Source organism: Mus musculus, chromosome 18 (genome assembly GCF_000001635.26).
Source record: "Mus musculus strain C57BL/6J chromosome 18, GRCm38.p6 C57BL/6J".
Classification (NCBI taxonomy): domain Eukaryota; kingdom Metazoa; phylum Chordata; class Mammalia; order Rodentia; family Muridae; genus Mus; species Mus musculus.
The window spans coordinates 48,027,364-48,052,746 of NC_000084.6; the positions used below are offsets into that span (position 1 = coordinate 48,027,364).

General features: G+C 41.5%; 1 protein-coding gene and 1 long non-coding RNA gene across 2 annotated transcripts in view; both read left to right on the forward strand.

The window, feature by feature from the left end:
• The window catches only part of G630055G22Rik (RIKEN cDNA G630055G22 gene), a 185,140-nt gene that overhangs the window by 104,523 nt on the left and 55,234 nt on the right, over window positions 1-25,383 (forward strand). The gene's annotated exons all lie outside the window — the stretch shown is intronic.
• Window positions 17,972-21,016, forward strand: Eno1b (enolase 1B, retrotransposed). The gene is made up of 2 exons (NM_001025388.2): window positions 17,972-18,082; window positions 19,370-21,016. Exon 2 carries the CDS (start codon window positions 19,394-19,396, stop codon window positions 20,696-20,698), a length of 1,305 nt encoding a protein of 434 aa, NP_001020559.1. The 5' UTR covers window positions 17,972-18,082; window positions 19,370-19,393; the 3' UTR covers window positions 20,699-21,016.

The following is a 25,383-nucleotide window of genomic DNA, read 5'->3' on the forward strand; positions in this document are numbered from 1 at the left end:
TTTTTCAGGAAACACTTTTTGGCATCAAATGTTTAGGGGAGAAGCAAATCACTGTATGTTATCAGTTATTTCTAAAGATTATTTAGAATCCTTAACTAAGCGACCTCAAATGAGATTGGGCATTCTGCTATGTCTGACTTAGTTCACAGTCCTACTTTGTAAAAAGGAGTAAAAAAAGAGAAGCTTTGAGCTTTGAAAGCTACAAAATAGTTCAAGATGGAATCCAGGTTGCATCAAAGTAGATTTTCAGGGCAGTGCAAGCTGGAACACTGAGATCCAGCATCCATTACTAACCTCCAGGAAGGTGCAGAGATGTAATGGTCAGATGTTTATGATACTTTCCACATTGAACTGAAGATTTAATACAATTACAAGATGATGATGGTGATGATGATGATGATGAGTGTGTGTGTGAGTGTGTGTGCAGGTGTGTGTATACACACGAGCGTGTATATATAGAAGCTGAAAAATTCACTCTAAAATGTGTGCCTCACTCTAAGTACTGAGAATTTGCAAAGTTGTAAAGCATCTTTTTACAAGGTGTAACTAAGGATGAAAGTTGGAAGGATGAAGAAGCTGAAGGCATTTGCAACCCCATAAGAAGAACAACAATATCAACCAACCAGACCCCCACCCCCACCCCCTAGAGCTCTCAGGGACTAAACCATCAACCAAATAGTACACATGGAGGGACCCATAGCTCCAGCAGTATATGTAGCAGAGGATGGACTTGTCAGACATCAATGGGAGGAGAGACCCTTGGTACTGTGAAGACTCTATGCCCCAATGTAGGGGAATGCCAGGGCAGGGAGGCAGGAGTGGGTGGGTGGGGGATCACCCTCATAGAAGCGGTAGGGGGGGGAGATGGGGTAGGAGGTTTCTGGAGGGGAAACTGGGAAAGGGGATAACATTTGAAATGTAAATAAAGAAAATATCCAATAAAAAAGAAAAGTAATGTTGCTTTAATTCAGGATCATAAGGTCATGGTTATCAAAGTTATGCCAACATAATAATAAATGATGACCCAGATAAATGAAATAGAATATAGAATTCAGAAAAGGGATCTACATTCAGCAAGTAAGTTTTTAATGAATGCAACAGAGAAAAATCAATTGTGCAAGAAGTACTTTTTTCACAAAGCATGCTGGCCTATCTAGACAAAAATAATGGGGTTTTAGTCCTAAGGGTCACTATGAAGAACAATTTGGTATGAATCATGAGCTTAAAACAAAAGGTGATAATCATAGAAAAATATATAATTATATAAAATTATATTAAAAAGGTGAGAATTATAGAAAATATAGAGAACATTTTTTTAAATTTTGCATGAACAATGTTTCTTAGAACAAATAATAACAAACCTAAGGGAAAAATTGGTGTGTTAAAATCCATTAAAATATAAATGTTTTACACATAAAATACATAATTCAGAAAATGAGTTGACCACCTACAGACTTAAAGAATATATTTGTAGAACATACTGTTCTGGAAATTATTGGTGTTCTGGGTATTAACATACCTAAAATTCATAACAAAAGGACAACTGACTCAAAAAATAAACAAAATGAGATATATGAATATGTCCATTACTAGGAAATGTGTCCAGATTTTAAAATTACATAAAAAGATCAACCATTGTTAATCTTCAGGGATATTTGCAAACTCAAACCATAATGAAAACAATTAAAATTAAAAAGACTGATTTTTTGGGACAAAATTGGGAGAAAATTGGGAGAAAATGGAATCTCATGTGTTATTGTTGAGTGTATGTAACATGACAGCAAAGCTTTGTAAAATGTCCTGACAGCATATTCTTACCTAAAACATCTCCTCTTGGGTAGTTTCCCCAGAGAATGAAAGCTCATCTCCACAAAACAATTGCTCTTGGGATATTTGAGCAATGTTATTCAAAACAACCTGAAATTGTTAACAGCCCAGTGACTTATCATAGTGGGCTGGATAGACAATCCTGGCTTATTCATATGGGAAGACATGGATCAGCAATCGAGAAGAGTACATTCTTGATAAAGACAGGGGAAATGTCTGAATCTCAAACTTACTGTGATGAAAGAAAGCCTAACATAAAATAGGCATGTTACATGGTTTCATTTGTGTGGAGCTGTGTTTGACACCATTCCAGTCTCAGTGAGGAAAGAGTTGGAGCTGTAACTGCCTCTGCTAGAAGCATGGGGGTGGGCAATAATAGGGTCATCTAGGACTTGGACTGTAGGAGAAATTATGAGGAATTTTTTTCTGGTGTTGTAACATTGTTTTGAAAGAAATCGTGTTACTTAGGTGTATGCATTCATCAAAACTAGAGAAATAATCAGCATATAATTGTCAGCATGCAGTGCACAACCTTATGTGAAACAAATTTTCTTAATGAAATATATGAGATTATATTTTCAGAAGAATACGATAGCACTGCATGCTTCTAGCTGAGCTCCATGGAGCAGTAGGTGGGTCTCAGTGCATCAGTGTATCCTTTGATACTCTCCCATTTTATAAAAGAGAATCCAGAATGTTTAGTTATTCAGGGGAGTTCTTATCTCTCTGGCCTCTCAAACAAATGTGAAGAAACCCAAGTGTAGAATTCTCCAGTAGATAAATAAAATGCTTCATGGATTAATTATAAGTATGAAACATTTTTACATGGGAAATTTATTAAAATGGTTTTCTCTACATGTTTGGGATTTTTAAAAAGGCTTAATTGTAATGATTAACAAACTAATCATTGATGAGTACCTATTATACTCCCTGATATAAATTATAATGGCCGTGGTATGGGTACACATACCTGGGAATGTGCTTCATGCTTTTTGTGGGAAGAATCATTAAAACATCAATTAGTACTTTGTAAAGATTTAGGTAACTGTTAAACAATGTGATACTTCTAACTGAAGAATACTACGCTTCTGACAACTCTTTCTTAAGCTTACCTGCCAGCTTCTATCTTTTAGTGATAGTTTGATGCCCATTTACACACTAGGCATAGCTCTACTTAGAATTCAAAGATAGAGCATTTTGGTTTCCACCATGCAAGTGGCATGTTTCAGTTAAAACAAGACATACAACTAGTAATGGGGAAGCTTAATCACTAACTAAATAACTATTCTCCCTGCATTTTGTGATATAGGTACTCTCAATATTTCAAAGAAATGAATCTAAATCGGAAGCAGGCAAGAGAAAAGGTATCTGCATCCATTACTGAAAATGGTTACAGGTTTGAAGTATTTTATTCTAGAAAATTATGTGTAATCAGTTATGGCCAATGTCCAAATATGCATTGCCTATTTGTCTGGATTTGGGTACCCACTTCACATAGTATCTAAATCTTTTTTGATGCTGATCACATGTTGTACAGTTAAGATACATGGCCAGCTCTATACTGCTTTTCATAAAGGGCAAAATCAGGCAGACTTTATACCTCATTTCCTATTGCATTAAAACTATGGCCATGACTTTCACTGGAGCACCATATTTGATTTTAATAATAACACGATTTTAAAGGTCAGCTTTAGCTGTGGTCACAAAATGTGAAACAAACAGGGTTTGATTGAGTTCAATTCTCATTTGATTTTTTAAAAAAAATACTTCATAAATCATGCAAAAACATATCATTTGTTATTCTTTCTCCCCAAATTTGAGTTCTTATGAAACTCCAGTTGCCTTTGCAGAACTAATATGTGTATGATTGATGAGTCTTAGCTCACTATCACCTGCACTGGGATGGTTGAGTACAATTCAGGCACAGAGTTCTGTAGACAGGGAAGGACAAGTCCTCAGGAAGTGAGTGTTCACAATAGGCCCTGAATTTTCTCCTGGTGCCTTGTCTTTCAAGATGCAGGGCCAGGAAATGGGAGTGGGTGGGTTGGGGAGCAGGACAGGGGGAGGGTATAGGGGACTTTTGGGATAGCATTTGAAATGTAAATGAAGAAAATATCTAATAAAAATCGAATTATTCAATTAAAAACATTAAAAGTGGACGCTTATAAAAGCAAGTATTGCTGTCATCTTTTCTAACTTTCTGTGTGAAGTAACATGACTTATTTCTTCATGACTTAGTGCTACCTTTCCCAGACTTGAAGGATATATATGGTCATTGTCATAGTTTCAGTGCATAGAAATGTGTTACAAAACAGCATGGAAAATATGGCCCCGCTAGACCTAGGAAACCATTTGTACACAGGATACGCAGAAGTGAGTGATATCAGCTGGCAAGTTCCAATCTGATGGCTTCTGATGTCAATGGTAATTCTGAATCAGCCTAAGCAGCACATAGGCTGGTGACTGTGAAATTAGTCAACATCACTCATCACAGGAACACTACACTGTTTGTCTCTTAATCAGGTATGGGAATATCATAGCACCAGCTTGGACTGGCAACCGGAACTCCTTGGAAATAAGTAGTCATCAAATGGGGATAGTTTATTTCGGACTGCAGTTGTTTATTTTGTATTTTTAGTAGGGTCAGAGTACATTTTCAATTTTCTCTGAAGAAGACAGCTGAGATTCTTATAGAGTTCTTGGTTGTTTTTAAATCTCTCTTTTAATTTTATTTTAGAGTCTACACAGGGCAGTTCGAAGGGATCTCTGGTATATGTGCACTCGGCAGCTGAGTTATGGAGAAAAAAGTGAACATTGCTTGATCACACTCTACTGCTGTCATTAAACTTACAACTCCTCTGTAATCCAATTATCAGTCCAAAATTTGTCACTATAACTGGCTGTTTCCTCTAACCCATCTAACGAGAGATTTTAATGCAATTGGCTTTTATGTTTTTCTAGCTATAGAAAAACCCTTCCCTCGATCCATACTTATCTCCTTGTACTAAGGTCAAATCTAAGTGGATCAAGGAACTTCACATAAAACCAGAGACACTGAAACTTATAGAGGAGAAAGTGGGGAAAAGCCTTGAAGATATGGGCACAGGGGAAAAATTCCTGAACAGAACAGCAATGGCTTGTGCTGTAAGATCGAGAATTGACAAATGGGACCTAATGAAACTCCAAAGTTTCTGCAAGGCAAAAGACACTGTCTATAAGACAAAAAGACCACCAACAGACTGGGAAAGGATCTTTACCTATCCTAAATCAGATAGGGGACTAATATCCAACATATATAAAGAACTCAAGAAGGTGGACCTCAGAAAATCAAATAACCCCCTTAAAAATGGGGCTCAGAACTGAACAAAGAATTCTCACCTGAGGAATACCGAATGGCAGAGAAGCACCTGAAAAAATGTTCAACATCCTTAATCATCAGGGAAATGCAAATCAAAACAACCCTGAGATTCCACCTCACACCAGTGAGAATGGCTAAGATCAAAAATTCAGGTGACAGCAGATGCTGGCGAGGATGTGGAGAAAGAGGAACACTCCTCCATTGTTGGTGGGATTGCAGGCTTGTACAACCACTCTGGAAATCAGTCTGGCGGTTCCTCAGAAAATTGGACATAGTACTACCGGAGGATCCAGCAATACCTCTCCTGGGCATATATCCAGAAGAAGCCCCAACTGGTAAGAAGGACACATGCTCCACTATGTTCATAGCAGCCTTATTTATAATAGCCAGAAACTGGAAAGAACCCAGATGCCCCTCAACAGAGGAATGGATACAGAAAATGTGGTACATCTACACAATGGAGTACTACTCAGCTATTAAAAAGAATGAATTTATGAAATTCCTAGCCAAATGGATGGACCTGGAGAGCATCATCCTGAGTGAGGTAACACAATCACAAAGGAACTCACACAATATGTACTCACTGATAAGTGGATACTAGCCCAAAACCTAGGATACCCACGATATAAGATACAATTTCCTAAACACATGAAACTCAAGAAAAATGAAGACTGAAGTGTGGACACTATGCCCCTCCTTAGAAGTGGGAACAAAACACCCATGGAAGGAGTTACAGAAACAAAGTATGGAGCTGAGATGAAAGGATGGACCATGTAGAGACTGCCATATCCAGGGATCCACCCCATAATCAGCTTCCAAATGCTGACACCATTGCATACACTAGCAAGATTTTACTGAAAGGACCCAGATGTAGCTGTCTCTTGTGAGACTATGCCGGGGCCTAGCAAACACAGAAGTGGATGCTCACAGTCAGCTAATGGATGGATCACAGGGCTCCCAATGGAGGAGCTAGAGAAAGTACCCAAGGAGCTAAAGGGATCTTCAACCCTATAGGTGGAACAACATTATGAACTAACCAGTACCCCTGAGCTCTTGACTCTAGCTGCATATGTATCAAAAGATGGCCTAGTCGGCCATCACTGGAAAGAGAGGCCCATTGGACACGCAGACTTTGTGTGCCCCGGTACAGGGGAACGCCAGGGCCAAAGGGGGGGAGTGGGTGGGTAGGGGAGTGGGGGTGGGTGGGTAAGGGGGACTTTTGGTATAGCATTGGAAATGTAAATGAGCTAAATACCTAATTAAAAAAAAAAAAACAAAAAAAAAAAAAGAAAAACCCTTCCCATATTCCATCTAGAAAAAAAAATGTCAAACTGTGCCCTACCTCTCTATTCCTACCTATTTTCATCCTTGTAAATTTGTCATGGAATGGAGTAGGGCAATATCTTAGCTACTGTTTGTGGTCCACACTTCTTTGTTCTTACTGACATGGGATTATCTTGTTTTTCTCTTGAAAATACTAGAGATTTACTGTCAAGATGGAAACTAGTTTAGATAATTTTAGTGGCAGAAAAATTTGCACTTACTATTTTTAGGAAGGTAAAAGAGATTTAGAGTGATTTTGGGGAACACTAGGGCTAGACTTCATAGCGGTTGTTGATTCGTTAGAGGAGTGAGGAAGACAGTGGAGTAAAGGACAGAATTTGGGTTTCTCTACTGGATGCCCTTCCAGTTCTCAAGACTGGGGATCCAGGTGGCTTAAAGTGCAGTTGAGAAGTAGACTTCTAGAGTGTCAGATGTTTTAGGATCATGTGAAGCACGCACACTTTCTTCAAGAGTAGAATTTTATTTTTTAAAGAGATTTGTTCAAAAAGACAATACTACAAATACAAGAAAGTTTTTGATGAACATATACTTATGTTAATATACTTCATATAAAGGTATATATAAGATATGAATGTATAGTTTATTCTTTCATTTCCTCTCTTTACTTTTTTTTTTTTTTTTTTTTTTTTTTTACCAACAGACGTACATCCGGAAGGATGTAGAAAGTAAAGGATTGGGAGGGTGGGGTGTGGACAGAAACCAGGTTCTTCCCCAATTATGAGAGGAGAGCCATACGTTGATTGTTGAGGCATCAGCTCTTTAATCTCTGTTCTGCCAAATATTTACAGCACAGTTTTGAATAATTTGACATTTCTAGGGCTGTTTTATCTGTAAATCCATGTTGTGCAGTTACTCTCAAATTTTTCTAGCTGTATTTTCTGATTCCAGGAGGAAGGAAAGTGCAGAATAGATGGGAAAGGGCAATCAAATAGGACACAGGCCAAGGACTCCTGAGCTCAAGCTCTGTCATGTGCTTCGTACAGCTTCAATAGAATAGCCAAAATACAGAGGGAAATCATAATGTTTTAATCACAGATGGGTTAAGGATGGCAGGCACCTGGAGTCTGGGTGATTGCGATGATGGGGTTGGAGACAGAAGTTGAGAGCTGGGCGGCAGTAATTGCCTGATTTATTATTTTGCTTACATAAAGAAGCTTGAGAGTCCTTGCAGTGATTCAGTCCCTTGAGGTGACAGAGGTAAGTAACCTTGTAGATGGAAAGAAAATGCCTTACAATATTCACCCTTTATTTTCTACTCTCTACAATACAACCCTGTTCCAATTCATATTTTCTTCAAGTGATCTGCAATAGCATAATTCGTTTCAGTGAAGATTAAAAATATATATACATATATATGCATATATATATAATTTCATCTCACAATATGTATATATTGGCTGTGACATGAAAAAATAGCTAGAACAAAAGTAGCTTAAGTGTGCTAGAAGTGATTTTTGAGTCCATTGTGGAACGTGGTTGGCACACCAGCTGTGTCCCATCCTCCTTCTCTAATAGTGCATACTACTCCCAGGACACTCCCACTCCTACACTGCCCCGCCCACCCCCCACTCCTCCGGGTAGAATTTAGTTGCAGACAGCTAGCTCAAACAGAAGTTGACCTATGTGGTGTTTATAGTAGTCATCACATGCTTGCTAAAATGTCTGGATTCTATTAATAAAAGTAAAAAGGAGATAAAGATAGTAGAGACAACTGGCAGTTTCTGTCAAATTCCAATCCTCCAAAATATTCAGGGAGGGCTGGGTGCTTTAAAACATTACTGCAGCCACTGTGCACATACGTCTTACCAATTAAACGTAATTCTTAGTTTGGGTTCTTTTAAATATCATTTTTTCTAAGGATATAATTTTTAAGTCAAAATAAGGAATTAAATTTAATGAAAACAACTAAAGGAAAAGTCTACTCTTTATAAACAGAAATAGCTATCGTTATTTGCTAAAATATTTTAAAAATATTGGTTTACAGCCTTGCTGTAGACCTTGGAGTTTAAAGCAGCTAATTCTGTGTTTAGCTTTTGACTTTCAGCTTTTGTAAATCCTAATTCTTCCCACTGACAGGATTGACTTGCAATCTAGTTACCATCATCAAGCTCTCTTTTCCCATACAAAATTTTAGAAACAAAATATTATTCACTTCTAATTTAAGATGTTTATTAATTTCCTAGATAATAGCTACACTTCCTACAGTAACAGAAAGAGATAATGGCTCCCCCACACACGAGCTGTGCCTATTCTTGCATCCTTGTCCTGTGACTCATGCCCATGAATACATATGAAAGGGTTATAAAGAAATGAATATGATACAGCTCTTCCGGTTGTTGTTCTACTGTCGTTAGCATGACACCAAATGGTGTAACTGTACGCATTGAGGGTGTTTTATCTGCCCATGTTGCTGAGCTGCCTTCAATATACATCTTTGATATTAAAATTAATTTTCTATGAAATTACTTTTCTTAAGGGGCCTTGCTTGAGAGGTTTGGACAGAGATTGTCTTGTGTCTGGTTGTGTTCCGTCTGAATGTTGCTGCGAAGCTTCTGCAGCACAGCATTTCATGCATCCCCTGCTGGCTGTGAAGCTGTTTACAAGAGATTTATCTTGATTTTCTGTATTACTGCTTTGATACTGGAATAGTGGCTACTTGAAATTGGAATACTGGATACTTGCAACCTTAACCTGCAAGAAGTCAAGGAAGTTAAAGAAAGAGGTAATAAAATAAATAAGATACATGTGACAAGATCCCAGGAAAAGTCTCTAGATTTTAGACTTGGAGAGGACCATTTTTTCTGGCAATTGTCTTCTTATTGGCTTTTTGTCCTGTTATTTTATTGGGAAACTTGATAACACATCAAGATGCTCATAGTCCCTTCTCCTTGAACTAATACAGAGACCTCATTCTGGAAGATCATCTTGGCTTGATTGCCATCTTCTACCTAGGATTTTCCCAGCATGCTGTGGCTCTAATCCTAAATAAGTGTGCTGCCCTGTTCAGCGTCAGCTTATATTATAGCTATTGTAATGGCACAATCTTCTTTACTCCATAAAATTTCTAAACCCATGCCAGAAAGATAGAATGTGTAGCATAAGAAAAATGCATTTGTTCCCTAAGCTATTGAAAGATACTCGAAGGGGTAATTCACAGCACTCCTAAAATGTTGATAGAAAAACTGATAACCACCTTTGCTATATTCTCTCTGTACCTGATTTCAAATGGATTTACCTGATTCCAGCTAATTGCATGGGAACAAAGAACAAGGCAGCTAGGAGAAAAAAAAAAATCTTATCAGCTGTTGTAACCACTCTAAGCAAGGAAATGCAATTTCCTGATTGACAGGAAAGAGCCGGGGTAAATCTAGGTGGTGTATTATATATCCTTGCCAAGGAAATGTGCTTTAGCAATTTAACTGCTGATAGCCTGATCATGGCTCCAGTACAGTGTCACTGACTCAGAAGTCTCTCTTTGTTCAGGACATCAAGAAGATTTCAGAAAGTTAAACTTGCTTCAACTACTATGTGTTTTCTTGTTGAAAATATTTGAGATCGTAGCTGTTTTTTCTAGATGCTATTTTAACAGAAGGGAGTGCGCTGGGTGTGAGAAAAATGATAATCTCTATTTACCACTGAGTTAAGAAAAAGCCACTGATCTAGGTTCCAAAAGAAAGATTTCAGAATAGATGGATGCATTGCTGAGGAGTCTTTAATGTGCGATGTGGGAGGGGGTGGCTCTCAGCTGTTGTGACTGCAGATCTAGGTGGCTGGCTCTTTTCTCCCCTGGGTTACAGTTGAAAATCTACATCTCTAAATGTCATTTTCTGTTTATTTAAATTGTTTCTACCAGTCCCTGAAGTGTGTTGTGAAGATTAAATGGAACAGTCCCAATGAGATTCCCTCATGGTAGGCCTGAGAAAATGCTGCCTAGTTACCAAGCACACCTCTCAAATCATGGCATGTGTGTGGTTGCTGCAGTTGAATTTTTATAACCAGCATAATCAGTTATACAACAAACATAATTGGCTGTTTGAAATGCAAGGATGCTTGCTTCTAGGGAGAATGTGGAGATTTTCATTTTAGAAAAGTTGAGGGAGAGCGATTGCCAAGCCTGATCTCATGTATCCAGATTATTTTATGAAGAAGTCGTGGGAATGTCAATGCTGCACACAAAACATGCTGGGCATCAGAACATCTCCATCCATCTGGTGGAGGCTGAGGATGCTGAAAAACCACTGTGCCTACTTAGACAGTCTTTAACATACACACAATCTATTCATTTCAAATAGTATTTTTGGCTTTGCTCTAAAATATTATATACATTTGAATCTGATTATTTATTACTTATAATGTATATATTGATGTTTCTGTGTTTCTAAAAACGACTTTAAACATTTTGTAAACTGGTAAATTCAACTCCATTAGCTTTTCACTCTATTTTAACATGTTAGTAGATAAACACTGTTCTTTACAGTGGCTTCTAATTTCTAGAATTTTAACCAAGTGCACAGTTGATGCATTTGTTCACCATTTCTTGTTCTTCTTATTTGTACTTCATTACTTTTGTTGTTGGATGTCTATTATTTCATCCAATCTATATAATCTTGAGATAGATAGCTAGATAGCTAGATAGATAGATGATGGATTGATAGATAGATAGATAGATGATTGATTGATAGATAGAAAGATAGATAGAGATATGATTGATATATGTGTATGTTTTATTTTCATCAATGATATTGCACTACAAACCTCATTCTTTCACCAATTTCTTTTTGACTTAATGTAATGTTTTGACCGTATATTCTTATTCATAAGTAAGGCTCCTTCACTTTTTTTTTTACTGACTTATGGAATGTTATATTGTATACATCAACCTCCTCTCAATTCATCTCTCCGTGACTGTAGCAAATACCTGAGAAAATCAGCTGCTGGTAGAAGGGAAGGTTTACTTTGTCTCAAGGTTTGTGAGATTTCAGTTCATAGCTGGTGTAAATGCTGGTCATATGGTGTCATAGCTGGTCCTGAGACAACATAGCATGTTATATGACAGGAAGACTTGATGGAAGGAGTTTGTTCCTCTTGATATGAGAGCCAGAAAGTGAAGGAAGAGAAGATGATACAGTCTCAAGATCCCTCCGAAGGGCATGTTCCCAGCAACTTGAAGGCTTCCCACTAGCTCCCACTATTACTTCTACCACATTCCATTTGGGATGTGGTGAGGATTCAGTCAGTTCTTATTACCTGGGCTATTTGGGTGTTCACTCTGAAAAGCATAGCGACCTACATTCACCATAACCCAGAAGCAAAAGCACTGATGCATGTACATCTATAGCACTGAGAATATTCTCTCTCTGTATTTAGGAGGAGAATGGGAGAATAAGGAGTAGAGCGAAACAGAGTTGCACCATGTTTCACTAAACTGATTCTCAGTTTGGCTTTCAACGGGACACAGAAATTGATAGTCTGCTTTTCTGTGTCGCCTCTGGATTAACTGGACACCAACAGCAGATCAACAGTTTAGTATAGGAGTCCCAGTCTCTGTTCTTTGGAGTCAGAAACAGCGAGATCTGGTACCAGTGCTATGGCTCTTCTACTCCTGTGTACCTGAACTGTTATGATCTTGAATACCGTGTGGCTTCAGAAGGACTACACCAGGCCAAACAGTTCCACGTGAGGTTTATTGGGAGAGAGAAGGGCAAGGTGGTGGCAGAAAGAAAAGGGAGTAAGACAGAGAGAGAGAGAGATTAGGGAGGTCTTTCTTTATATATGGGTGGCGATGTAACACAGGAAAAGGTGGAAGGTGAGCCAAGTGGATTCTGGGAATATGGTAGGCATCACAGGTTTCAGAGGTCCTGATATCAACATACCTCCTTTCTTGTTATTATAAAGAGAATGAAAAAGGGGGGGGAGGGGAAGCCGATGGTGAAAATGGAACAAGGATGTCGTGTCCCTTAAGCTGCTTCCTGCTGTCTAGGGGCATCTTCAATTTTGGTGACTTTCACCATCAGGATCCACTTGATAAAATATTCACATCAGGTTCCTCTGTGGACAGAGGCTCTTCTGTGGGCAGTGGCTGGTAATCCTGTAACAGGTACTGATTAATAGCTTGGTTAGAAATTTTTTTTTTGTATTTGCCATTGAAGAAGTGTAGAAAAAGATTAATGAGGCAAGGATCAAATAATACCAGGAAGATGACTAGAAAAAGCATTAAAAACGGGAGTATCCACTTCCATATAGGAGTTTTGAAAATCACAGAACTGGAGGTCTCATGTTCCCTCAAATTCTTTATGTCTGACTGTAGCTCCTGGATTTTATTTCTCACTATCCTAGATTGGTTGATGTAGAAACAGCATTCTTCTTGGAGGATCAGGCAAAGACCACCTTCTTTAGCTGCCAGGACATTTAGCCCTGGTTCTGAAGCACTATGGCTGCCAAAGAATTGATCTGTTTCTGGGTAGTAAGCACAGTTTCAATAATTTTTTGAAGATCACTTTTAAACTGGGAAGTGAATGTATTATATCGGGTCATGGAAGTCCTTATTCTTGCCATTTCAGTACCAGCACTTATGGCTATTCCCATAGCGGTCAAGAGTGGCATGACCTGAACTGCCCTCTCATGTTGGGCAGCTATCATATCTACAACTGGGATTGGCAGGGGCTCATATCCCTGGAACACTCCCAGTTCAGGGAAAAGGAGTACCAACATGCAAACTCCTGACCAGGTGGGTAGGCGATGATATGCCCGAGTGCCACAAAGAATGGATGTGTTCTGGACTGCAGGGCATTGTGGCAGAGATGATATATCAAGGGTTACAGTTCTATTATAGTCCAGGGAACTTAGTGTTCCTACAGGATGTGTCCCAGAGGCCTTAAGACAGTTTGCCACACCAAAGAGAGGGCTAGAGGTAAGGTCAAGGCAACAATGGACTCAGGGCAGCTGACAAAGAGTGAGGTAAGGTTACTTGGCAGTATCACCAGAGACACTGTAAGTGACAATTGTGAGTTAGTTCCAGGGGGTACACCTAACCAGCAATCTGTGTGTCCAGACCTGGTGACATTAAGGAGTCATTATGCGGAGATTAAGGTCTGAAGCAAAAGGCGAAATGACAAGTTAGTGCCATTTATGAGAGATTATGTCAAAGAGGTAAGGACCTCTGAGGAGTGTTTAATTATCTACCCTACTTTCCCGATATCTAGGAGTTGGGCAATTGAGACATATTTTCTCTGGATATGGATAGTACTTACTGGGGACCTGGACTGATTTTTATGGTAGAGCTTACCAACATCTCCTGTCTCCCACCTGGAATCCCATGGGTCTTATATGTAGAAAAGGAGTGTCTTCTGTTGATAGAAGAAATGATTGGTCCGTGATCCTAGCATATGTTTCTGACAAGACCAGTATGGGAGCCCCCATATTCATCTGGCCATTTTCTACAATAATCTTTTGTCTGTTCAAAGAGAAAGCAAGTATAGAGATCATAATATTTAGATGGGATAACAGATACAGGGATGATTGCAATTTGGATCAGTTCCTGGCATCCAGCTATGGAGCAGTTTCCTAACCCTATTTAGAAAGACTGTGTGTTATCTGTGGGGTTTTTTGGGACCTCGAAGTTCGAGATGTAAGGGCTACCCTGGATGGAAATGAACATCAGGGGGAAGATGAGAAACTCATGTATAATGCAATGAGGTTGAGCACTGCTGTCAGAGTGGAGTCTCATTTTCTGGAATTGGGGACAAGGTGGGCAGTCTCAACGTCTTCTGGAGCTTAACAGAGCATGGTTCTATTAGGGTTGATGTGTATGAAGAAGAGTCATTTTTAGGTAGAGGAATGAAAGGTTTGAGGTGAGACACATGGACCCAATGAGAGAGTCCCTTGAGTTTAGCAGCTGTAGGGGTCACGAGAATTACCTTAAAAGGGCCCTGCCATTTAGGAGAAAGGGGTGAGGGCCGATGGTCTGGAGGGAATAGAAGGACCTGGTCTCTAATATTAACAGGCAGTGGACAGGAGACAGTGTGTGGCCACGGTAGATGGTGTTCAGCAAAGTTCCATAGGAGAGAATGGAGGTGGCAAAGTAATGGGGTGAGTAGATGGTTTGGGATGGAAGAGCATTTAGGTGAAAGACCGGGAGTTAGGACTGGATATTCATACACGAGTTCAAAGGGCAAGATGAGGAGAGGTCACTTGGGGAGAGTTTATAGCCTGAACAGAGCCAGAGGTAGGAGTTTTACCCAATCAAGGCGAAGTTCCTGTGACAGTTTTTATTAAGAGTGGTTTTTAAAGAGCGGTTGGTTCTTTCTACCTTACCTGAAGATTGAGGGTGGGAGAGAATATGAAAATGCCAGGGGGTGTCTAGGTCCTTAGAATTTGAGAAATTTGGGGATTAAATTTGGGACCATTGTCTGATTGGAGGGAAGCTGGTAAAGGAAATAACATGGTAGTGTTAGTAGGTTGGCTGGCTAGAAGAAGGAGCAGAGGAGCTGCTGGTGAGCTTGGGTTTAGGCAAATGGGGGGAGCAAAGGAAATAGAGGCTCCCAGCCTTGCTAGGAGATCCCCTTCCCAATAAGGGGACAGGGCATGTTGACACTACCAAAAAGGAATGGGTGAGAGGTACACCCCTAAAAATGCAACTAAGTGGTGGGGTCTGGTGAGGGAAGTAAGGTTGTCCTCCTACCCCTGACAATAAGAAAATGAGAAGGAGAAATGGGTCTGCAAAACTCCATCAGGACAGAGTAAGTGACCCCAGTGTCCAAGAGGAAGGAGATGAACCACCCACATAACACAATGTCTACCCAGGGCTCCCTGCTAGTGATGGCAGTGGTTGGGGTCAGGGGAGCTGAGGCCTCCTCAGTCTGTCATAGCCAAGCCTAGGAGATCAGCTGGAGGGATATCTGGGAGTGATGTCCCTCTGTTCTGTTAACATGAGGGCAATTGACAGCCCAATGTCCCTCTTGATGGCACCCAGGGCATGGCCACTTTGGCTTGTGGAAGTTAGGGTAGGTTTTTACCCAATGGCCTTGTTGACCACATTTGTAACAAGTACCTGGTGGTCTCTGAGTCTTAGAAGAACAGAAGTCCGGGGCAGTGGCTGGGGCTGGTTGGACAGCTTTTGCCAGCCTATGGTATTTTTGTTTATGGGCTTTCTCATCTCTCTCATGGTACACTTTGAAGGTTAGCACTAAAACGTTTGCTTGTGGAGTTAGGAGTTCCCTCTCCAGATTTTTAAGTTTAGCTTTTATGTCGGGGTAGCTCTGGGAACAGAAGTAGGTCATCAGAAGTTGCTTACCATCTGGGTTTTCAAGGTCCAGATTGGTATGCTGAAATAAACCCTTTGTGAGGTGTTCAAAAATTGAGATGGATTTTCCTGCTTGTCCTGGACAACCTCTTGGATTTTTTCAAATTTTACTGGCTTTAAAGCTGCCTTTCTTAGGCAGGCCAAAAGGCATGTTATAAACCTGTCTCTGGCTAAAATACCACCTGCAGAATTATAATTCCATGGAGGATCTTGGTCCAGCACAGCCTCTGATCTGATTGGATGTACTCTGTTTGATGAATTTCGTCTGTATGTGTTCTCGCTTGCTCCCATACCCACCTTCGTTCCTCAAGAAGTAAGTTGTTAGTATCATATGTACATCCTGGAAAGTCAAGCTGTAAGACTGAGTAATATATTGAAACTCTTTAATAAAGGTGGAGAAGTTAGGGGTATAGGAAACCAGTTTTCTCTCTATTTGAGAAATCTCACTCAGCGAGAAAAGAACATGTACTCTGACAAGGCCATCTACCCCAGCAACTTAGAGGAAGGACTGATGCTGGGCCAGGTGTCCCTGTGGGAGAAGAACTTGGAGGTTTGGTTGTGGCCTTAGTGCAAGTGATAGGAGGGGAGAAGGTAGGTGCCAATGTAGGGTGTTTGGAGAGACCTGCAGCTAGTACAGAAGGAAGGGAGGTGTCTGGAGAGGTCAAGCTAGTAAGCTCTGGGGTATTCTGGTGAGAAGGAAAAACTGAGGCAGCAGTTTGGGTTTTTGGCCGCATGGAAACAGGTCTGTGGCAGAAACGAGGTGGTTTGTTAGCTGGACCTAACATTGTAGCATCATCTGGGGAAGGTTGTGTAGGTTTCATAGCTAAGAGAAGTTGGTTTAGGAAACAAGAGGAGCACATGGAGGGATTAGAGCGAAGATAGATAAATGCTTGGACATAGGGGACCTCTTTCCATTTACCAGTTCACTGGCAGTATGTATTAAGATCCCCTAAAATAATTGGATCTAGAGTGCCAATAATTTGGAACTATTATCTAGCTGGTACTGAATCTAGACCTTATTGCAGAGGTATATTAATTTTTATGCCTTCAGGTCAGGCATTAGCTTCAAAGATTTGAAAATTTCCAGAAGACATCCCAGTGGGGTGCCTGAAGGTACATTTGAAGACATTGCAGCACCCATTGGGGGTTTACTGGATTATTCGAATCAACGTTCTGAGAATAATTCAACAACCAAAAAGAAATCAGCCTGGCTAGAGGCCCAAGTCACCACTATAGCCCCCTAAAGACCACACAGTAAGTGTAGGACTTACTAGAAAGGGCTCTACCCTGGGCCCAGGGGTTCATAAAGAGCTCATAGGGGGAGGGGAATGAGAGCTGCTTTAGAGAAATATGGACACCCAAGTGGTTGATACCCTAACTGTTATGTCATTTGATGGAAAGCATGGCTGTAAAATGCCAACTCCTTAGTCCCCAGAAAAAGCTGGCCAGGCCGTATCTGTGAATTTAGGGACCCTCCTGCTGACTAAACCTACCAATCAATATGCTGGTGTCTATGCGAGAATTCTAGCAAACTGGTAAATAGAAACGTGGAACTGAGTAGTTAGTGTGAAGTTAGTCTCACAGGGTGGACCAGGGTGTCATAGCTCATGTGGTAGAAGTTTGTGAGTCTTGCAGCAGCAGCAGCAGCAGCAGAAGTGATGGCCTGTGGCAGCGGTGAAAATCCACATGGTAGATAATGGCAGGTGCCAACAGATGGAGTCTACATGGTGTAGCAGTGGCTGCAGGCAGTGATGGCCGTCCACCTGACATTGGTTCTCTGGGACAGTGGCAGCTTCACCATTGTCGAGCTGGGTGGTGACGGCCACCTGGGCTCTATGGTTTTCCTATGTAACAATTCTCGGGTTTTGGCACCAATGTTATGATCTTGAACGTTGTGTGGCTTCAGAAGGACTATACCAGGTCAAACAGTTCCACATGTGGTTTATTGGGAGCGAGAGAGGTGCCAAGGTGGCAGTAGAAAGAAAAGGGGGGAAGACACAGAGAGAGAATAGGGGGGCTTTTCTTTATATATGGGCGATACAAGTAAAGGTGGGAGGTGAGCCAAGTGGATTCTGGGAATATGGTGGCTGTTGTCTTGGCAACAGGTGTTCTGGTCCCTCCTATGTGATGTCACTGGTTTCAGAGGTCCTGATACCAACACAGACACTGCTAGAAACTATTGTGGTTTGGTCTAATGCTTGAATTATGTTAATCGGGTTCCTCAAATTGCATGAGAATCTGCATGTAAGAAGGTGAGGGTCTCTACCCCCAGTTGGTAAATAAAGTTGTTGGCAGCCAATGGCTGAGCAGGTAGATAGATATAGGACTTTTAGGATTCCTGGGAAAGGGACGAAGGAGGAGGAAGGAGGAAGGAGAGAGCCACCATGTCAGGAAAGGAGTAGCTGCCACATTTGAGATGTGCAGAACAGAGAGATAGCCAACATGTAAGAGCTGGGTATAGTGGCCCAGCAGGGCTGCAGCTTTGGGTAGGGGCAGCAAGATGGAATATAGGTTTTAGCATATGATGAGTTGGGATTATCCAAAAGGACATCAGCCATGTGGAAATTAGGAAGTGGTCCAGCCATTGAGCTTTTAAAGGCATAATAAAATGTGTGTGTGTGTGTGTGTGTGTGTGTGTGTGTGTGTGTGTGTGTGTGTGTGTTTAATTCAAGAACCCAGAACATTGGGGCAGGTAGTGAGAAATGTCTCTGTTGCCAGCCAATTTGAATAGAGTTGATTGGGTCTAATAAGAGGCTGTGAGGAACTGGGAACAGGGGTCCTCCAGTGTGCACTGAGCCTGGGTCAGGGTAGAATCTGGCTTGGCTCCTAGTGAGCGTAAAATGTGTGGCGAGGCTCCAAGAAGGGCCTTCTACTGGGAAATTCAGGTGCAGCTCTTTATGATAAAGACCTCCTGACATGGCGATCCTTGATGAAGGAGATGGACTTTCTTTGTCCAACCTGTTTTATTCCTGGTGGCTGAGAATGCGTATATCTTACTAAGGGTGAACCAGAAATTAAATACGTTTTGCAGGAAGGAATGCCCAGTAAGGAAAGTTCATTAGCCAAACGCTCAGAGCCTATCTAGATACCTCATTAGCATGGAGAATGCTAGATTTTTATGCTATATGACCGGTTATGATGGTCTTCTTATTGGGATGTCATGGTCACATGTTCTAGGACATGTAGTCTGGCTGGGAGCTAACTATAACTTAACATTTTCGATTATGAGATTTTACCAGGGTTTTTTTTTTTTTTTTTTTTTTTTTTTTTTTTTTTATATCTGCTTCGACCTTACCAGTTCTGTCTAGTGGAAATGTTCCACTTGTTCCTCAAGAAATCTTCATTAAAACTCCCTTTACATTTAAATTTCCTTTGCTTTTTTGTTTTGAGTAACTAGTGGAACCAAGGAAGGTGTGGCTGTTTATTTTACAGTTCTGTTAGAAAAAAACAGAGAGTGCTGCTCCGGTACAGGGTCGCGCTCGCGTCTGTCCTTAAGGCTCTCCTCGGTGTCCACGGCACCCTCTTTCCTTGCTTTGCAGCGATCCTACTGCCAGAAATTCGCCATGTCTATTCTCAGGATCCACGCCAGAGAGATCTTTGACTCCCGTGGGAATCCCACTGTTGAGGTCGATCTGTACACCGCAAAAGGTCTCTTCCGAGCTGCGGTGCCCAGCGGTGCGTCCACTGGCATCTACGAGGCCCTAGAACTCCGAGACAATGATAAGACCCGCTTCATGGGGAAGGGTGTCTCACAGGCTGTTGAGCACATCAATAAAACTATTGCGCCTGCTCTGGTTAGCAAGAAAGTGAATGTTGTGGAGCAAGAGAAGATTGACAAGCTGATGATCGAGATGGACGGCACAGAGAATAAATCTAAATTTGGTGCAAATGCCATCCTGGGAGTGTCCCTGGCTGTCTGCAAAGCTGGTGCCGTGGAAAAGGGGGTGCCCCTTTACCGCCACATTGCTGACTTGGCCGGCAACCCTGAAGTCATCCTGCCTGTCCCGGCTTTCAATGTGATCAACGGTGGTTCTCATGCTGGCAACAAGCTGGCCATGCAAGAGTTCATGATCCTGCCTGTGGGGGCATCCAGCTTCCGGGAAGCCATGCGCATTGGAGCAGAGGTTTACCACAACCTGAAGAACGTGATCAAGGAGAAGTACGGGAAGGACGCCACCAATGTGGGTGATGAGGGTGGATTCGCACCTAACATCCTGGAGAACAAAGAAGCACTGGAGCTGCTCAAGACTGCAATCGCAAAGGCCGGCTACACTGACCAGGTTGTCATCGGCATGGATGTGGCTGCCTCTGAATTCTACAGGTCTGGCAAGTATGACCTGGACTTCAAGTCTCCGGATGACCCCAGCAGGTACATCACGCCCGACCAGCTGGCTGATCTGTACAAGTCCTTCGTCCAGAACTACCCAGTGGTGTCCATCGAAGATCCCTTTGACCAGGACGACTGGGGCGCCTGGCAGAAGTTCACGGCTAGTGCGGGCATCCAGGTGGTGGGCGATGACCTCACAGTGACCAACCCTAAGCGGATTGCCAAGGCTGCGAGCGAGAAGTCCTGCAACTGCCTCTTGCTCAAAGTGAACCAGATCGGCTCCGTGACCGAGTCCCTGCAGGCGTGTAAGCTGGCCCAATCCAATGGCTGGGGCGTCATGGTGTCCCACCGATCTGGGGAAACTGAGGACACTTTCATCGCAGACCTGGTGGTGGGGCTCTGCACTGGGCAGATCAAGACTGGTGCCCCTTGCCGATCCGAGCGCCTGGCCAAGTACAACCAGATCCTTAGAATTGAGGAAGAGCTGGGCAGCAAAGCCAAGTTTGCTGGCAGGTCCTTCAGGAACCCCCTGGCCAAATAAAGCATGGACCGGAGATCCCTGGAGCCACCAGCTGCTAGGTCCTCTGTCCCTGATGTCATCCCAGCAGCTCAAGGCCAGCCCAGTGCGTGCCCCTCCCATGTCACTGCTTCCTTAGGCATCCACACCTGACCACCAGAATCCCTGCTGGAGACCCAGTTTTGCAATCATGTGATTGGTCTGAATCATTGTTTCTGTCACCTGACTTCCCAGCTAGTGTCTGGAGCCCTCGGAACTCCAGTGTAATCTCTAGGGTGCCCACCATCAAGATCCCCCTCCCCCCAGTGGTTTACATGCAAAAATAAAAGCCGCAGAAGTCCACCAAAAAAAAAAAAAAAAAAAAAAAAAGAAAAAGAAAAAAACAGACATAGCTGTTACTATTTTACTATAAGCTTCTGTGGTTCCTGGCAATATGGACACATGTTATAAAAATATTCTCAGAATACAAAACCATTAACAATCAATCTGAGGTACAATGTACCAAAAAGTACTTTTTAACAATTTATCTTTGAAAATTGCAAACGTTGATATTTATTGTTTATATAATGACAGTACACTTGAAAGAGAATTTTTAAGACAATTGAACCACTGGTTAGGTGCAAATATCTGCACCTGACTCTTTAGCTGCCTGTTGGATCTTTCACAGGGTAGTCATGATAGATCCCTTTTTGTGAGCACTCCATAGCCCAGTAATAGTGTTACTATTATAGGCCTTTGGGACCTCCCCTGAGGTGGATCTCACTTTAGACCTGTCTCTGGGCCTTCTTTTCCTCAGGCTCCTCTCCATTTCCATCCCTGCAGTTCTTTCAGACAGGAATAAATATGGGTCAGAGTTTTGACTGTGTGATGGCAACCCCATCCCTCACTTGATGCCCTATCTTTCTGCTGGAGGTGGGCTCTATAAGTTCCCTCTCCTACTGTCTGGCATTTCATCTAAGGTCCCTCCCTTTGAGTCCTGAGAGTTTCTCACATCCCAGGTCTTTGGTGCATTTTGGGGGGTCTCCCCAACCTTTTACCTCCCAAGGTTGCTTGTTTTCATTCTTTCTGCTGGCCCTCAGGGCTTCAATCCTTTTACCTCACCCAATACCAGATCAGGTTCCCCCCAACCCCTGTCCACTTTCCCTCCCAGGTCCCTCCCAGGTCCCTCCCTCCCTCCCCAATTGTAATTGCTTTCTTCTCCCTCCCAAGTGAGACTGAGGCATCACCACTTGAGCCCTTCAAAATGTTGACTTTTTGAGCTGTGTGAACTGTATCTTGGGTATTCTGTACTATTTTTTTGGCTAATGTCCACTTATTAGTTAGTACATACAATGCACGTCCTTTGGGGCCTGAGTTATCTCACTCAGGATGATATTTTCTAGTTCCATCGATTTGCCTGCATCGATTTGCTTGCAAAATTCATGATGTCCTCCTTCTTAATAGCTGAGTAGTATTCCATTGTGTGAAGGTACCACATTTTCTATAACCATTCTTCTGTTGTAGGACATCTGGGTTGTTTCCAGCTTGGGGCTATAACAAATAAGGCCGCTACGAACATAGTGGAACACATGCCCCTGTGGCATGGTGGGGCATCTTTTGGGTATATTCCCAAGAGTGGTATTGCTGGGTCTTCAGATAGATCTATTTCAGAAGCTGGTGACCCCTGTAGATGAATTAGGGAAAGGCTTGAAGAAGCTGAGGAGGAGGGCAACCTTGTAGGAGGACCAGCAGTTTCAATTAAATTGAATTCCCAAGACCTCTCAAACACTGGAATACCAACCAAGCAGCATACACCAGTTGTTATGAGGCCCCCAGCAGAGGAATGCCGGGTCTGGGTTCAGTCAGCGAAGATGCACCTAATCCTCAAGAGACTGGAGGCCGGAGGGAGTTTAGAGGTCTCGTTGGGTGGGTGGTGGGTGGTGGGGACATCCTTGTGGAGGCAGGGGCTTGGGGAGAAGATATGGGATGTGGAACAGTCAGAGGGTGGGGGAAATAAAATCTGGAGTGTAAATAAATAAATAAAAGTAAAAAGGGATTAGATAGGAATAGCAGTGGAATAAGGGGAGAAACTGGTAAGGGAAGAGGGTCGATTTGATCAAAACTTATTACATGCATGTTTGAAATTCTTAAAAAATATATACTATCATAAATTTTAAAAAAGACAATTGAACAAAATAAAGGAGGCTATCTCTGTAACTTTGTAAGCAGTTCCAGAAATGGTGTCTTAAGAGAAACCAGACCATTTCATGAATTCATGGGGCACTTTGAGGGGGGAAATGCATGTCCTTTTACCCAATTATTGCCAACATAATTAATGATGTTTTGCTTTTGTGTGCAGCTATAATTGCATTGTTACCTGAGTAAAATTTTAGTTTGTATTCATTTGCATTGGAGATTTGGGATCTGAAATTTCCGGAGGGAATTACAAATGATATCAAAGCAGGGTGTGTGGCTTAAGTGAAAACATCGGAGCTTCTGGCTCCTCTTGTGCTTTCAATGTCTTTTCATCTCCATGACACGTTACGAATATCTGGCCTTTGTTCTGCGTCCTTGCCAACTTCTTCTGAACACATAGAATCCATCTCTCTCTACACCATGGGGCTAAAACTGCCGTCAAACCAGGTCAGTTCATTTCTGAGCATAAAAATGTTTCTAAGGCCTTCTATTTTTAAGATCTTTTACATTTTTTATTTTAAGATTAATAGTGTCTTCTATTTCAAAATACGTCTCACCTCAGTTCTTGGTTCTTTCTTATCAAGACTTTTCTTTCTTCATGTCACCTGTCCATTTCCTTTGCTTGTCCCACTTCAGTATTTCTGTGGTGTCCCACTTCTTTTCTTTTCAAACATTTGAGGCATTCAGGGAAGAGGTTTTGTAGCTTTGTAAAGTTTACAGATTTAAGGGGGCCACTGGGCCCCACACCTTTGGTGATTGTTAAGGGTCGGTTGTGGTTTTGACTTTGTCCGCACAAGTTCATGTTTTGTAAACTTGGTTCAGGGTAAGGTAGTGTTGGAAGTAGCGTGGAATCTTTGTGAGACTGGGTCTAGTGGAATGTCATTAGGTCAATTAGAGTATGTCCTTAAAAAGATTCAAGGCCCTACCCTACAAACTGTTACATTTTTTCATATGAAGGGCACTCTGGTCTCTTACATTTCCCATCATCCATAATCCTTCCTCAGTGTCTCAGTCTCTTGTAGCTTTTGACTTTCAAGCTAGAGGCAAATAAACAGCTTTTAGTTTACAAAGTTATCTAACCTTTTGTTCCACTGCTAATTTCTAAAACAAACTCCATGCTTCATTAGTGCTTAGTTTAGTTCCTTAGCATTGGTTTAGTGCTAATGCAACAGCAAATCGAGTTCTATAATCCAAAATGGCATCTGCTTTCTTACAAAAATAACCCAAACTATCTCACTCTTTTCTATGAACTGCCTTAAGTAAGGAAATAAAACACAACAATTATTTTCTGCAATACATCTCATTAATAATCTGAAGAATCAAAGTTTCAGTTGAGACAGAAATGGCACCATGTCAATGCAAAGGCACTAGAGCTGACCCTTGTTACTTCTAGGGTCTATATTTGCACATTCCTTTACTAAAATTATATGTAGCCCCAAAGTCACATTCCTGTTACAGTTACTCATGGGCACATGTGGAATGAGGACAAGATGAGTTGCCTCATAGATTTCTATAGATCATACAAGGCAACAATCTCCTACTTTGAATTTCATGTTATGACTAAATGTTCTTTGTAATCTATTTAATGGTACATTTTTGTGTTTTTTTTCCCCTGGGGATTTAAGTATATAAAGCAACATTTATATACAATGTTGAAATTCTGTCTAGTGGTCCTAAGCTCATTAAGACCATGAGCTACCTTGGGAAGGTAGATGTACAAAACTCCCAAAAGTTGTCTTTTGACCTCCACACATGTGCCATTGTATCTCTTGTCCCTCCACCCACAAGCAAAATAAATAAGCAATAAATCAATGCTGAACATTAAAACAAAGAAAAGAACAAGAAGAAAACTAATTTTGTATTTCTCAGAAACAAGGTTTAAGTATAAAGTAGGTAACTTTAGAGAATACAGTTACTATAGATAGCAAGAATCAGCTACATTCTTTAATGTATGTCAAATAATTCATAGATATGGAAAGGGGTAATTGGTTTTGCCCCACTTCTCCCCTTAGTAAAAGGTATCATGTGAATCAAAGGAGTAGGAAATTGTAGGCATACCTCTTTTAAAATGTGTGTGTGTGTCTGTGTGTGTAAAATGTGTGTGTGTGTGTGTGAGAGAGAGAGAGAGAGAGAGAGAGAGAGAGAGAGAGAGAGAGAGAGAGAGAGAGAGAGCAAGGATGCTTTTGCCAAAGTGTACAAGTGGGGGGAGAGAATAGCTTTCTAGATGTGATTCTCAACTTCCACCTTTGTGTTGAAGCAGGGGGTCTCTTGATTATACATGGTATACTGTGTGTTCCAGGCCTCTTGGCCCATCAACTTCCTGTAAGTTCTCTCATTTCTGCTTCTCTTCTCACAGAAGGCATGCTAGAATCATATACACATCTCAACCTTCATCAGGCTTTTCATTTGAGTTCCCCATTTCTGAACTCAGGTCATCAGTCTTGAGTGATAAACACTTTTACCCACTGAGACATCTCCCCATCTCTCTACCTTGGTTTTTGAGACAGGGTTCCTCATTAGCTCACAGAATTCAC

Coding starts and splice junctions, on each gene's coding strand:
- Eno1b (NM_001025388.2), top strand. CDS start 19,394: ATGTCTATTCTCAGGATCCACGCCAGAGAGATCTTTGACTCCCGTGGG.